The sequence below is a fragment of the Impatiens glandulifera genome, chromosome 3 (genome assembly GCF_907164915.1).
Source record: "Impatiens glandulifera chromosome 3, dImpGla2.1, whole genome shotgun sequence".
NCBI classification, from domain to species: Eukaryota; Viridiplantae; Streptophyta; class Magnoliopsida; order Ericales; family Balsaminaceae; genus Impatiens; species Impatiens glandulifera.
Window position 1 is genome coordinate 61,156,883 of NC_061864.1, and position 15,386 is coordinate 61,172,268.

At 32.3% G+C, this 15,386-nt stretch overlaps 2 protein-coding genes and 1 non-coding gene across 3 annotated transcripts; 1 reads left to right on the plus strand and 2 right to left on the minus strand.

The window, feature by feature from the left end:
* The first annotated feature begins 1,951 nt into the window (after window positions 1-1,951).
* On the plus strand, window positions 1,952-2,025 carry TRNAI-UAU. Its single transcript has one exon. It is a non-coding gene; the product is annotated as a tRNA-Ile (tRNA).
* Window positions 2,026-3,757: 1,732 nt separating this feature from the next.
* Window positions 3,758-10,025, minus strand: LOC124930563 (chaperone protein DnaK-like). Its single transcript, XM_047470896.1, has 4 exons — window positions 9,894-10,025; window positions 9,091-9,295; window positions 5,014-5,271; window positions 3,758-3,903 (listed from the first exon to the last, which is right to left on the minus strand). The coding sequence occupies exons 1-4, from the start codon at window positions 10,023-10,025 to the stop codon at window positions 3,758-3,760; spliced, it is 741 nt and encodes a 246-aa protein (XP_047326852.1).
* A 3,138-nt stretch (window positions 10,026-13,163) lies between these two features.
* LOC124930564 lies at window positions 13,164-14,894 on the minus strand. Its single transcript, XM_047470897.1, has one exon. The coding sequence runs from the start codon at window positions 14,892-14,894 to the stop codon at window positions 13,164-13,166; it is 1,731 nt and encodes a 576-aa protein (XP_047326853.1).
* Between the last annotated feature and the right edge of the window lie 492 nt (window positions 14,895-15,386).

Sequence of the window (15,386 nt, forward strand, 5' to 3'; positions counted from 1 at the left end):
AATTATTAGTTGAAAAATAAGAAATGCACAACTTAATTTAAGCTTAATAATAAACTTGAATAAAAATTACTATTTCATAGTTTTTATTTTATAAAAAAGAATTAAATTTTAAAATAAATACAATATTATTAGTCTACAATAGATATGATATATAAATTACTTTAAATGAGTTAAATAAATTATTAATTTTAAAGTATGAACTGAAATCTATTAAATAAATTGAGTAATTAATATTAATCACACAAAAAATATCATACTAATAAATTATATAAGAGTAATTAGTGAATAGGATTGTGGAATATGATAGTTATGACTCATAAGCTCATGTTTTAAACATAGTCAAAAATCAACACATTTAACTTGTCAAATTAAATTATATTTTAAAATAATAAATCATTTATATTAAAAAGATATTTGTTAAAAAAGAATAATATTCTATATTTATTCATAAGAATAAATATAATATAATACATAGATTTTGGTTGGTTTTTTTATATTAAAAAAAGTTGTAGTTTGGGGAGGTTTAGTCTCAAAACCTACTCAACTAAGTTAAACTTCAAAACCAGTGCATATGATTTTATTTAAAATAAAATACTTTCATCATAATTGTATTTATTTTTTATAATTTAAATTTTCAAGTAATTTCTTTAATATATTTAAATTTATAAAATAATTTAAAATAAAATATTTTTAATATGTCATTTTCAAATTTTTAGATATATATAAATATATATTTTTAATTTTTTCTAATATTCGAATTTAATATTAAATATATTTTTTTTTGTAAAATTTTTAAAATTCATACATCTAATTTTAAATTGAGAAAACTTAAAATAATATTAATTTTTTAAATCTTAAAATATAATAATATAGTTATAATTCTTCAGATTTAATATCTTGAGAGAATATTCTATATATACAACATATATGAATTCGAATTATTATTTTTTTTTGTGAGATTTAAATATTGAGTTCGGAATCTCTTGAAAACAAGAATGGATTACGAGAATGCGAGAAAAATAAATTATGACGTATTGAATCTTCTCTAATGATACCTTAGTCCGTTTCTCCATTTCTTCTCCTGCAACTGAAGAAATAAAATAAAATTAATCATTGCCCAATGCTGTTAGAAAGAAAAAAAAACAGCCATTCAAATAGATTTATATTTAAACAAGTTATTGAAACTTGATTAGGGCTTAATAATAAATTTGGTTTGATTATTCAATTTCTTACTTTATTTTATATCATTTTAAAATATTTTAGTTAACTTAAATAATTCATTTTCTAATCAAACAAGTTTATTTTCTTGAAAAAAAAAATGTCAAACAAGCATTAGGTAAAATATACATTTTATATCTAAAAAAGGAATCATATTAAAATCAAAATGTAATTTTTATTATATTTTATGGTCAAGGGTAGACACGGTCACACGAACATTCTCGTCGACATGTGTGTCTGTGTTTGACCTTACTAGGGACGACTAATATATGAGTTCACTAATGAAAAAATAAAACCAATAATGTAGATAATATATTGAGCTACAATCCCGTTATAAAGTGATATTTAATTTTCAGTATTTTTCATTCTTAACTCTATCTCATATTCTAATTTTATTTTAGAAGTGGTGTAATCTGTTTGGAAAATAACTATGTTTCAAATCGTGGAGAATTGAATATGAGAATCCATTTCATCAAATATCTTGTCAAATTTTATTATTTTAAAAGAAACTGTTGTAATCTCTACAAACAAATATTATTATCCTTCACCTGAAACTATCATTAACAGATCCATTTAAATGTTTTTATAATTCATGGAGTAAGGAGTGAAAAAAAAAAATTGGATTGGCGTTTATAATTGGAATTGTTACTTGGTTAAAATGATATACAAATAAACAAATATAATATAAAAATAATAAAAAACGAAGAATTATTATTAAAAATTAAAGAATACTTGTCCCGTAGCTCAGTTGGTTAGAGCGTTGGTCTTATGAGCCGAAGGTCGCGGGTTCGAGCCCCGCTGGGACAATTTATATATATATTTTTTGAAAACTTGTTTGAATATTGTCGCGGGTTCGAGTCCCGCCAGGACAATGTATATATTTTTTTTTGAAAACTTGTTTGAATATTTTATGTTCAAATATTAAAAAAAAAAATTTAATTTTGGTTATAAATCGTCTGGTAATGTGTGTTTTGTGCACGGTGTGTATATAGGTCCATATAGACGTGCCCATAAAATTATTAGTTGAAAATTTGAAAAGGCACACACAACTTAATTTAAGCTAAATAATAAAGTTTTAATAAAAAATACTTTTTCATATTTTGTTTTAATTTTATATATCAAAATTGCATCTTTAAATAAATTCACATAGTGTTTGTCTACCATAGATATCAATAATATAAATTATTGTTAAAAAATAGAAAAGGCACACACATCTTAATTTAAGCTAAAAAATAAAATTTGATAAAATTACTTCTTCATATATATATTTTTTATTTTATAAAACAAAATTGTATGTTTAAATAAATTCAAAAAGTGTTTGTCAATAGATATGATACATAAATTATTGTAAATAAGTTGAATAGATTATTAGTTTTAAAGTATGAGGTGAAATTGTTTTAAATAAATTGAGTAATTAATATCACACACACAACAATAGCATACTAATAAATTCTATATTATCAAAATATACGAGAGTAATTAGTGAATAAGAAACTAATAATTTGAATCAAACTTAAACCTAATCTTTAAAAAAAATGTCATAAATAATAATTATAAAAAATTAACTACAAAAATATGAGTGCTATATCCGGTCATACATAGAAGATATTAAGTCAATTTTTTAATATCTCAGATCATATGCAACATTAAACTAACTAGCAAATAATCATGATTGAACAAAATAAAAATAAAATGAATGTATAAAAAAATATAAGGCTTATTAGATTTAAAAGAGTTTTTCAATTGTATTTGTAAATATATAAAATTGATGGAATAATAATTAAACTATAACTAATTGTTAAACATTAAAACTCAAATATAAGATTTGTCTATTTTATTATAGTATATCTTAATTAAATATTTTTATGCTTTTAAATTTGTTTATAGTAATCAACATAATGAAGGATAAAATTGTAAAAGAAATGAGATATTTGACAATGTAGAGGAAGTCAAATGTTTGACATTGAAAATGACTTCACCCCTAAAAAAAGAGAATATCTGGATATATACTCTATAGGTCTTCTTGTATTTATCATTTACTTTTTTGAAAAAAAACCATGTTTTAGATCATTCTTCTCAACCACCATTTAGATGGTCCATTAGTCTTATTTTTCATAGTCTTATTTGTCAAAGCTAGACCTTTTGTCAAGGCATTAATTTTTTTTTTATCAATATCACAACATAGCCTGAATGAGGATAGTTAACTTTAAACCAAGATTATACATTTGAAAACATACATTAACAAAATGTTTCTTTTCATTATGTTTATTTGTTTTGATAAGGTGAATGATTTTCTACATCGATTGCATTTATATGTTATATTAGGAAATATAAGATAAGAATTTTTGAGTTATAACGTATTAATAGAAGATGTGTTTATGCAAATTGTAGTCATAAATCTCTTTAGTAAATTTCTTGCTCATAGTTTGAAAAAAGACAATAATAATAAGGAAAAGAATTACAATGACATATATAAGAAGCTCTTTCTTACTATTATATCATACACATTTGTTCTTTCTCTACAACAAAATTATTCAATTTAAAGTTCATCGCGGGAATTATCATCAAGAACCTCCTCCGGTCCAGCTCTGACTACTCCAAGAGCACCGCTAGATCTTTGATAAACCGCCTCCACTTCTTTAAGCTTCTCATCATAATCTTCATTCTCTACCGATTGGTTATTATCTAGCAAACACAAGAGCCTCATTAACCACTGCTTCATATTCTATTTCTCATCGCTTTTAAACTTGTATATACGTTTTCAAATTGTTACGAGTAACGATCCTTTCTTTCCCCTTCTTGTCTTCATTTGCAAATTTCTTCGCTTCCCTAACCACCATCAGTCTGGCTCAACTAACCCTTGTCGTGATGGCAATTTTTTTGATTTCCCAAAAGTCTTATCCTCATCTTTCACATTTAAGATACCATTTGCATCCACTTCAAATGAGGAGTTCCCCTATTTTTTTTTTTATCAAATCAATATTTACAGTATATCCGTCATTATTAAGAGTGACGTTAAATATACCTAGGGGCAAGAGGAATTTTATTTAAATCAAAATTTCCAAGATTTTTGCAATCTTTTCGCATACTCTTTCCACATTCTAACCCCTATCAAAATAAATGATATGTTGATTTTGGTAGGTGGTAAAATTTTAAGATTTATTGGTTGTTAGGTGTGAATGTGATTGGAGTTTGGCTCAGTCCTCTTATTTATCGATTCTGTTACACCACTATCTCACACCGTGACAACCCTTTCACTAGCATCCAAACACCACAAAAGAGCTTGACGTCTGCCTCCCACAAAGAGATTAATATTTATTTATATTATTAGGTCAAGTCCAGTAAGTGAGTTACTATAGATTGGGCCACAATATTGGGTCAACCAATACCCAACAATCTCCACATTTGGCCCAAAGTAGTGCAAAACACAATCATGGAATCACAATACACATCATCACCAATTTATTACCACCGAGGCAACAAAGAGAATACTCAAGGTAAACTCGTGTCACAAAGACTAGGGGCAAGAGCACAAAGAATGTGAAAATCACAAAGATCAAATACAAAAGTACAAAGCATGCGGAAATCACAAAGATCAAACGCAATAGCACAAAACATGCGAAAATCACAAAGATCAAACGCAAGAGCACAAAGTATGTGAAAATCACAAAGATTGAAGGCAAGATCACAAAGAATGCCATGTCCACAAAGGACGAACCTCAAAGAGCTTTCCCTAAGTCAAAGTTTAAAATCCGTTGACATGAAAAAAAATTTCAGCAGGTAAACACTTAGTACTCATATCAGCAGGATTAAATTCCGAAGGAATTTTCTCTAACTTAACAATACCCTTTTCAATAATATCCCGAATGTAATGAAACCTAACATCAATGTGCTTAGTTCTATCATGAAAAATAGGATTTTTACACAATTGAATAACAAATTGACTATCAGAAAACACAACCACATTTTTGTCAAGAAAACCAATTTCAAACAAAACAGCCCTAAGCCAAATTGCTTCCTTAAAAGCTTCAGTGACAACTACATATTTAGATTCTGTAGTAGATAAAGCAACAATAGGTTGAAGTTGAGACTTTCAACTTATGAAAGAGGCATACAAAGTAAACACATAGGAAGTAGTAGACTTTTATTATCCATATCATTAGCATAATTTGAATCCACATAACTAACTATCTTAGTACCTACAGAACACTTAGAGAAAGTCAAGCCAACGTGAATGGTGGTTTTCAAATATCTCAAAAGTCATTTCAAAGCATTCCAATGAGGCATACCAGGGTTAGACATAAATCTACTCAAACAACTAATTATATATGCAATATTAGGACTAGTACTAATCATGAGATACATAATAGATCCTATGGCATTAGAATAAGGCACATTCTTCATTTTAGTTATTTCAGTTTTAGTCTTAGGAGACTGATCCTTACACACAAAATGGGAAGCAAGAGACACATTCACAGATTTAGCATCAGACATATAAATTTTACTCAAAATTTTAGCAATATATGCACTTTAATTCAACACAAGAGAAAATTTTGTTCTATCTCTAATGATATTAATGTCCAAAATCTTCTTAGCATCACTTAAGTCTTTCATGTCAAAATTTTCACAAAGCAATTTTTGCACATGCATAACAGACTTCAAAATGAGCTAACAATCAACATGTAATCCACATACAATAAAAGAAATACAGGCACAATCTATATTCTTGAAGTAAAGACAATGATCAGAAGAACTCTTTTTAAACATCAAAGATTGCATGCACTTATCGAACTTGATATTCCATTGCCTAGGAGATTGTTTTAAACCATACAAGGTTTTTTTTTAACAAACAAACATTATCAAGCAACTTGGAGTCAACAAACCCCTCAGGTTGATGCATATAAATATTTTTATCAAGTTCACCATGTAAGAAAGTAGTAGTAACATCCATTTGCTTAAAGTGAGCAACTAAAGCAAACATAATTCTAACAGTAGTGAATTTGACAACATGAACGAAAATTTCAACATAATATATTCCCTTTTTTTGAGTAAATCCCTTGGCTACTAATCTAGCCTTGATTCTAACTTTTTCAGACTCTTACTTAACCTTATACAACCACTTGCAATCCACTAAAGAGCAATTATAAGGTATCATTGATTCTCATGGAATTCATCTCATTATTCATAGCAACAATCCATTTAGTAGAAAACTTAGACCTCAAAACTTCTTTGTAAGAGCTAGGCTCATTATAGTTTAGGGATTTAAACATGTTAAAAGCAAATTTAGACATATTGCAATTATTTAAATTATCATCCCTAAATCTAGCAGACACTCTAACAGTTCTTCTACTTATATTCTTAGCATGTTGATAGTCATGCAAATCATCAAACAAATCATGTGAATCAGACAACACATTTGAATCATTCAAATCATCAAGAAAATCATGTGAATTAGACAAAATATTTGAATCATGCAAATCATCAATATCATGCTCTACCTCATTGAGAACATTCACATCATGTTCATCAGGTTGATCAAAAACTACATGCACATGCTCCACCTTATTAGGAGCATCATTAATAGGAGTGAGGGACATAGGCAATCAAGGAAAATCATTCTCATTAAAGACAACATCTCTACTTATCATAATCCTAAGCCTAGGTTCACTCATATCCCAAAGCCTATAACCTTTTACTCCTTCAGGGTAGTCTAAGAACACACATTTCTTGAACCTAGGTCCCAACTTGTCAACCTTCTAATGCACATAGCCAACACAGCCAAAAAATTTCAAGTTGCTCAAATCAAGAGGTTTATCTAAAAACACAGACTTAGGACATTTCTCCCCTAAGGGAACACTAGGGGACCTATTTATTAAATAAGAAAAAGTGTGCAAAGTATTCCCCAAAACTTCTTAGACAACCCAAATGACGCTAACATAGCTCTCACCCTCTCTAAAAGTGTCATATTCATCATCTCATCAACATCATTTTGTTGTGGTGTGTACGGCACAAACCTATGTCTTTTAATACCCCAAGTAACACATAAATTATTCATCTGTTTATTACAGAACTCAAGACCATTATATGTCCTAAGAGTTTTGATTCTCTTACCTGTTTGATTCTCAATCAAAATTTTCCACTCCTTAAACTTTTCAAAAGAATCATACTTATGTTTCAAAAATAACACCTAAACTTTCCTAAAATAATCATCAATGATGGACATAAAATATTGGTTCCTCCATGTGTAACAACACTAGAGGGACACCACACATCAGCATGCAAATATTCAAGAATATCAGTACATTTAGACACGTTTGGGTAGGAAGAGATGGGAAAACTCACCTTATGATGTTTTCCTAGCACACATGATTCACTGAAGGGATGAGGGACAATTTATCACTACCAAAGTGACCACCTTTATGCAAAATTTCTAGACCTTTGTTACTCATGTGACCTAATCTATTATGCCAAAGAACATATTTATCACCAATCATAGAGTTCACAGAGTCACAAGAAGTCTCAACATGACACACATACAGATTGTTCATCTTTTTAGTAGTAAAGATAACAAGAGACCCACACAAAATTTTCATAACACATTTCCTACACTTTCCCTCCAAACCATCATTCTCAAGAGATGCACAAGACAACCAATTATAACGCAAATCAGGAACATGCCTCACATTCTTCAAAATAAACACAGAACCACAAGAGAACCTTAAGTGTACATTACCTATTCTTAACACATTGCAATTTTTCGAATTTGCCATAGATACAAAACTATGTTCAATCTCTTTATAGTTAGAAAACAAATCTCTAAATTGAGTCACATGAAAGGTACAACCAGAGTCAACTAGACAATCAGATTTGTACAAAGAATCAGATAACGCAGAGTTCAAGATAGCATAATCACATAAATTATTAATCATAAAAATATCACCCATATTGCCCTCACAAACAGCCACATTAACATTTTCAACATTCTGATTTCTCTTAGGCTTATGAAAGTACTTGATAAAATGACCAGACTCATGACAATTATAACAATTTCTAGCACTAGACCTATACTTAGATCTGCTTTTACTAGTAGGATGAGATTTCTTACCAGAACTCTCATTACTAACATTCTTTTGGGCATTCGACCTACCCTGAGATCTATCTCTCACATGCATGACTTCCCCACTAGACTGTTTTAATCCTCTTAGAGTGTCTCAAATCTATCTTCTTACTCTTAAGACCATTGACAATAATATCAATAGTGACACTGTCTCTACCATACTTAATGATAGACTTCATATCATTAAAAGAATCAGAAATAACATTCAACAAGACAATGGGGGCATACTCATCAATGTTCTTATCACCACACAACTTAATATCAGAAATAAGTTTAGTGAAAATATCTAAATTATCTTCAATGTCTTTGGACATATCCAATCTAAATTTAAAAAACTTTTCAAGTAAGAACATTTTATTAGGTAGAGAAGTTTTAGTATAAAGTTCAGACAATTTATCCCACAAGGTTTTGCACACTCTAAATTACCAATTTTTCTCATCACAGAATCAGATAAGTTCAAGTATATAGAGGCACATGCATTTTCATTCATTTTATTATTTTTTTCAACGGTATCAGTAGCAGCATAAACCTGACTAATAGCTTTAAAGCATTTTTTCTGAATCAAAACACATTCCATTTTTTGTTTCCAAATGCTAAAATTAGTTTTTCCATCAAACATAACTATACTATATTGATTAACACCAGACATGCTATCAAACAAATTAAAAGCAATCAATAATTAATTGACAGAAATTAATAGGAGGGTTCAAGCTATGATACCTTGCAAAACTCAAATAAAGTTTCGACTTACCCACCTCGCTCGGGGATTTGCTGCTTCGTCTTCTCAGCAGCGGCACGACAGAGGCTTTGATTCTTAGCGGTCGCGATAAACGCGACACCGATAACGGTTGAACAAGACAGCAACAGCTTCTTTTCTAGAGGCGACGACTTTCTTCTTCCTCCAGTAGCAGCAGAAGCAGAAAATAAAAGCAGCAAGATGAAAGAAGAAACATATATGCGCTTATTGGTGAAGATAACTCATATTCTTCAACTCAATCTCAAACTCCATTTACAAATCCTAAACTCTAACTCTGATACCACTGTTGGGTGTGAATGTGATTGGAGTTTGGCCCAGTCCTCTTGTTTATCGATTCCATTGCACCACTACCTCACACCAAGGAGACAACCCTTTCACTAGCATCTAAACACCACAAAGGAGTTTGACATTTGCCTCCCACCAAAAGAGTAATATCTATTTATATTATTAGGTCAAGTCCAGTAAGTGGGTTACTAGAGATTATGTCACAATGTTGGGCCAACCAATACCTAACATTGGTTGTAATGACAATATTTCTTAGAATTAATTTTATAATTACTCCTCCAACAATCTCAATTTCAAGGATAAGAAGGGTAACATGCAAACGAAGGATATTTATAATTCAATTCTTAACATTTTATTCTTTCTCCTCTCCGTCCAACCATTTTTCATTAATAGATATATAAACTAAAAGTTATACATTTGGTTTCTTCACCACCATCTCCACTCAAAATGCCTCCTTGTACAATAGTACCATAAGCAACTATTCATCTGGATTGACGAAATAATCTTGTTGGGTACCTCCCCATTAAAGTAATCATTCAAGAGTTGTTGAACCTTGGGAATCCTTGCACTACCACTAGCAAGAACAATTTTGTCCATTTGGCTTTTTTGCAAGCCAACATCATCCATATCCTTCTTCACTAACCTCATAGTCTTTCTAAACAAATCATTGTTCAACTCCTCAAATTTGGCTCTAGTCTATTTGACTCTTCTACAAACCATCAGCATCTATAGCCTTCTTCACATGCCTCGTGGTCTTTCCAACTCCTCAAACATGGCTCTAGTCTATTTAAATCTTCTGCAAACCAGCATCAACCTTCATTGCCTTCTTTACTGGCCCCATGGTCTTTTTAAACAAGCAATTGTTCAACTTCTCAAACATGGCTATATTTAATGCTCTGAAAAATCAACCTCATCAAAGAGAGATTCAATCTCAACACATATGGTGTTGGCTATTTAGTGTTTTTTTACATGTTCAACTACTCTTCTCAGTTTTCCAAGTGTTTTGTTGTCCTTGTTGAAGAGGTATTAATTTCAACACAGATATGGTGTTGGCTACTTGGTGTTTTTTTTTTTTGCACGTTCAACTTCTCTTTACATGATTTTACTTGTTAATGTCATTTATATGATTTCCAAGTACTTTGATGTCCTTGTTAATGTCATTTTCATGTTTTTTCTTGATCAACTTAATGAAATACTCCATGATCTTCTAATCAAAGTCTTCACTTACAAGTTTGATCAACAAACAAATAATTGTGATCATTTTTCAAGATTCTGCTATAGCTTGTACTGAATAAGGGTAAGGATGATTTAAAGAGAATAATACTAAAAATAATATGAAAGAAAAAAGGTACATGAAGACAAAGAAGGGATGACTCTTAGGCTTGTTAGGATCCTTAGTTGCTGTTCCCTTTTTCAGATGTGAGGCGATAGCCTTCTCCTTCTCAGTTACTGACACCGAGAAATTAGAGAGATATGAAGTAACACAAGAAATCAATCGACACTCTTCACTCTAGGAATCCACCAAAAGAGTTTAGAGCAAGATAAATAGAAGATAAACTTCTAAACAAGATTAAAGCTCAAAGTAATTATTATATCAAAAGTGAGTTGTCTTTCAGGATTACAAAAAGGCCTACAAATAGGCAAAACTAAGAAGAACAACTCTCCAAAAAGAAGTAAATAAACTTTATTACTAGATAATTAAATATTATGACGGTCGATCTCCAAAAGTGACTATTTGAATTCTACCACACTTCATTAATTTGATCTTATCTTCTTGACTTCTAGAGGCTTCCCAATTCCAGCATCATTCTCCCCCGGTTGGAGAAGATTCAACATCGAATCTGGAACTTGTTCGTCATCAATGTATGGTGAAAGATCAGAAACATTGAACGTGGTTGAGACATCATAGTTTCCTGGTAACTCTACCTTGTAAGCATTATCACCAATCTTCTTCAAAATTCTAAAAGGACCATCAGCTCTAGGCTGTAATTTTCCATGTCGACCTCGAGGAAAACGCTCATTTCTTAAGTGAATCCAGACCAAGTCTCCTTCATTGAAAACATAACGCTTTCTATGCTTGTTCGCCACCCTTTGATATTTCTCATTGTGCTTGATAATTTCTTGACGAACTTTCTCATGCAATTGCTTAATATCCTTAGCACGATCTTCTCCATCCTTGCTTATATGATGAGTAATAGGTATTGGAGCTAGATCTATGGGAGTGATGAGATTCTTACCATAAACAACCTCGAACGGACTCGACCCGGTAGTTTGACTCGATGATCGATTGTAAGCAAACTCTGCTTGAGCCAAAACCTCATCCCATTGGCGAGGATTCTTTCCAATCAAACTTCTCAAAAGGTTTCCCAAGCTCCGATTTACAACCTCTGTCTGTCCATCAGTTTGTGGATGGTGAGAAGAACTAAATTGAAGTTTAGTTCCAAGTTTCTTCCAAAGCGTTCGCCAGAAATGACTCATAAATTTCGAATCCCGATCAGAGGTTATTGTCTTTGGAATGCCATGAAGCCTCACAATCTCTTTAAAATAAAGAATAGCTACATGAGTGGCATCCATTGTTTTGATGCAAGGAATAAAGTGCATCATTTTTGAAAACCGATCAACGACCACCATAATCGAATCTTTGTTCCTTTGAGTGCGTGGCAGCCCAACAACAAAGTCCATACTCACATCTTCCCATGGACATAATGGTACCGGTAAAGGTGTGTACAAACCCGTATTTTGCCCATGACTTTTAGCAATATGACACACTCTGCACCTCTCTATGTACTTCTTGACATCTCAATCCATACGTGGCCAATAAAAATTTTCTTGTACGAGTGTAAGAGTCTTTTCTCTTCCAAAGTGTCCCGCAAGACCTCCGTTGTGTGTCTCATCGATAATTGTTAGCCTTAATGAACAATCTGGAATACATAATAATGTACCTTTAAAGAGATAATCATCATCAATCAAGAAAAACTTGAATGGAGCTTTTGAAAATTCCTCCCAAATTCTGCCGAAGTACAAATCATCTTTGTAGAGATCTTTTATCACCTCAAATTCAAGCACTTGTAACAGCAATGTAGACAACAAAGAATGTCTTCGACTAAGAGCATCTGCCCCTCGATTTAGCACGCCAGACTTGTGCTTGATCACAAAATTGAATGCTTGCAGAAACTCGGCCCATTTTCCATGTCGCGGGTTCAACTTTTGTTGTGAGTTCAATTACTTCAATGCTTCATGATCCGAGAAGAGAACAAACTCCTTGTGTAGGAGATAATGTTGCCAATGATCCAAGGTACGAACAAGGGCAAAGAACTCCTTGTCGTATGTTGAATAATTGCGTCGAGAGTTATTCATCATCTCACTAAAGAAAGCAATGGGTCTGCCTTCTTGGCTAAGAACTCCTCCGATCTTCACGTTAGAAGCATCACAATCTACTTCAAATACCCTTCCGAAATCTGGAAGTTGCAAAATTGGAGCTTCCGTGATTTTTTTCTTGAGAAGTTCAAAGCTTTTTAATGCTTCCTCCGTCCACTTGAAACTACCACCTTTCAAACATTCAGTTATAGGAGCAATGATAGTGCTAAAATTTTTGATAAACCTGCGGTAAAATGAAGCCAACCCATGAAAACTCCGAATATCATGAATAGTCTTAGGGATTGGCCAACTTAAGATAGCTTCAATCTTGTCTCGATCCATCTTGATACCGTCGGAAGAAATATTGTAGCCCAAAAAGACGAGGCTGTCAGTGAAGAAGTGACATTTCTTCAAATTGGCATATAACTTCTATTCTCTTAGCACCCTAAAAACTTGTCGAAGATGATTTAAATGCTCTTCTGGACTAGAGCTGTACACAAGAATATCGTCAAAATAGACAACAACAAATTTCCCAATAAATGGTTTAAACATGTGATTCATAAGTCGCATAAATGTAGATGGTGCATTAGAAAGTCCAAATGGCATAACCAGCCACTCGTAAAGACCATCTCTGGTCTTGAAAGCGGTTTTCCACTCATCTCCATGCCGCATTCGAATTTGATGATAGCCACTCCGTAAATCAATCTTGAAACCAATTTTGAAGCCGTGAAGTTGATCAAAGAGATCATCGAGGCAAGGAATAGGAAAACGGTATTTGATCGTGATTTTATTCACCGCCCTACTATCAACACACATACGCCACGAACCATCTTTTTTTGGCACAAGAAGTGCTGACACAGCACAAGGACTCTTACTTTCTTGTATAAGACCTCTTGCCAGCAAGTCTTCAACTTGTCGCTGCAACTCTTCATATTTCTTAGGATTCATTCTATGAGCAGCTTTATTTGGGATTGACGCACCAGGGATTAGATCAACACAATGTTGAATATTTCGCATGGGAGGAAGACCCGTAGGAATCTCTTCAGGTACGACATCAACAAATTCTTGTAAAAAAGGTCGCACTTGTAGAGGAATAATATTATCTTCCTTGTTTTCTCCCAAAACCACCAATGCAAACGCCCCTAATGATTCATTCATTACATCCTCAAATTGTGATTTGGCGAGCAAATTATTTCCTTCTTCCTTTGATGGTTTAACAATGTCCTTCATTCTTGAAGGTCCCAAAATTATTTTCTCGCCATCTTTTATAAAAGTATAGGTATTTTTGAATCCATCATGTTGCGTTTTCCTATCAAATTGCCAAGTTCTTCCAAGAAGCAAATGACAAACATCCATAGGGATAACATCACACCAAACTTCATCTTTGTACTTTTCTCCAATAGAAAATTGAACGAGACATCGATTATTTACCTTTACTTCATTACCTTTCCGAAGCCATGATAATTTGTAAGGTCGATGATGATTTTCGGTTTTTAATTGCAGCTTCTCCACCATAGCTGTAGCCACAACATTTTCGCAGCTTCCTCCATCGACAATGATGTCACACACCTTGCCATTTGACGTGCATCTAGTGTGAAAAATATTATTACGAAGCCATGAATCATCTGGAACATAAGTGGTGTTGAGGATACGCCGTATTACTAAAGCTTCCCCATAATCTTCATAAGTGATATCTCCCTCCTCGTTACATTCATCGTAAATTGGTGTTGTCTCTTCATTCTCTTCTTCATATTCTTCCTCAACGAGAGTAATGATTCTTCGATTTGGACAATCAACGGCAAAATGTCTGAACCCTTTGCACTTGAAACAAGTTTTTTGATTAGTTGTACCACTTAATTTTTCAAAACTAGCAGCACCACCATCCTTACTTGTAAAATATTTATGTTTTACGTCTTTTATAGCTGGACTGTTCTTGGAAGTAGAAGCACTTCCTCGGTTATAGGCACCACCACCCGATGAGAAACGTCCCCCAAAATGACTCGATTTTTTTTGTTGTTTTTCAACTTTGAGAGCCAATTGACATACATCATTATATGTCAAATATTTCTGCAATTGGACCACATTTCCAATTTCATATCGTAGCCCTCCAAGAAAACGAGCAATAGTTTGTTCTTCCGGCTCTAAAACATCGCATCGCATCATAAGATTTTCAAATTCAGCCACGTAGTCTTCCACAGATAGATCCTTCTACCTGAAGTTGTGATATTTGAGAAAAGTATCTTGGCGATAATTATTTGGCAAAAATTTCCTCCTTAACTCCTTCATTTTGTCCCATGTTTTGATCTTTTTCTTTCCATCACGCACACGTTGCTTCTTAAGGTGTTCCCACCAAATGGACGCATATTTTTTTAATTTGATAACCATTAACTTCACATTGTTATCTTTTTGAACATCTTTGAACTCAAAAATTCTCTCAACGGTATTGAGCCAGTCAATGAATTCATCAGGATTATTTCTTCCTTCAAAATCTGGAATATCAACTTTAAAATCCAAAAACCTATGGCGGACATTGTTTCTTTGGAACCGTTGACCACGAGATGCACGGTCACTTGCGTCATTATCATCATGAAATGGATTGAAATCCTCATCATTAATTCTTGAATCATCATCTGAATTATGACCATCAACATC

What these genes read in the sequence shown, in the direction of transcription:
- LOC124930564 (XM_047470897.1), bottom strand. Translation starts at nt 14,894, where the DNA reads ATGCGATGCGATGTTTTAGAGCCGGAAGAACAAACTATTGCTCGTTTT.
- LOC124930563 (XM_047470896.1), bottom strand. Translation starts at nt 10,025, where the DNA reads ATGAGGTTAGTGAAGAAGGATATGGATGATGTTGGCTTGCAAAAAAGC. An exon ending in GCAGCAAATCCCCGAGCGAG is followed by an intron (nt 5,272 to 9,090) that starts GTGGGTAAGTCG and finishes TATCTACTACAG; the next exon opens with AATCTAAATATGTAGTTGTC. An exon ending in ATTTAATCCTGCTGATATGA is followed by an intron (nt 3,904 to 5,013) that starts GTACTAAGTGTT and finishes TGTGTTTGCTAG; the next exon opens with ATAATAACCAATCGGTAGAG.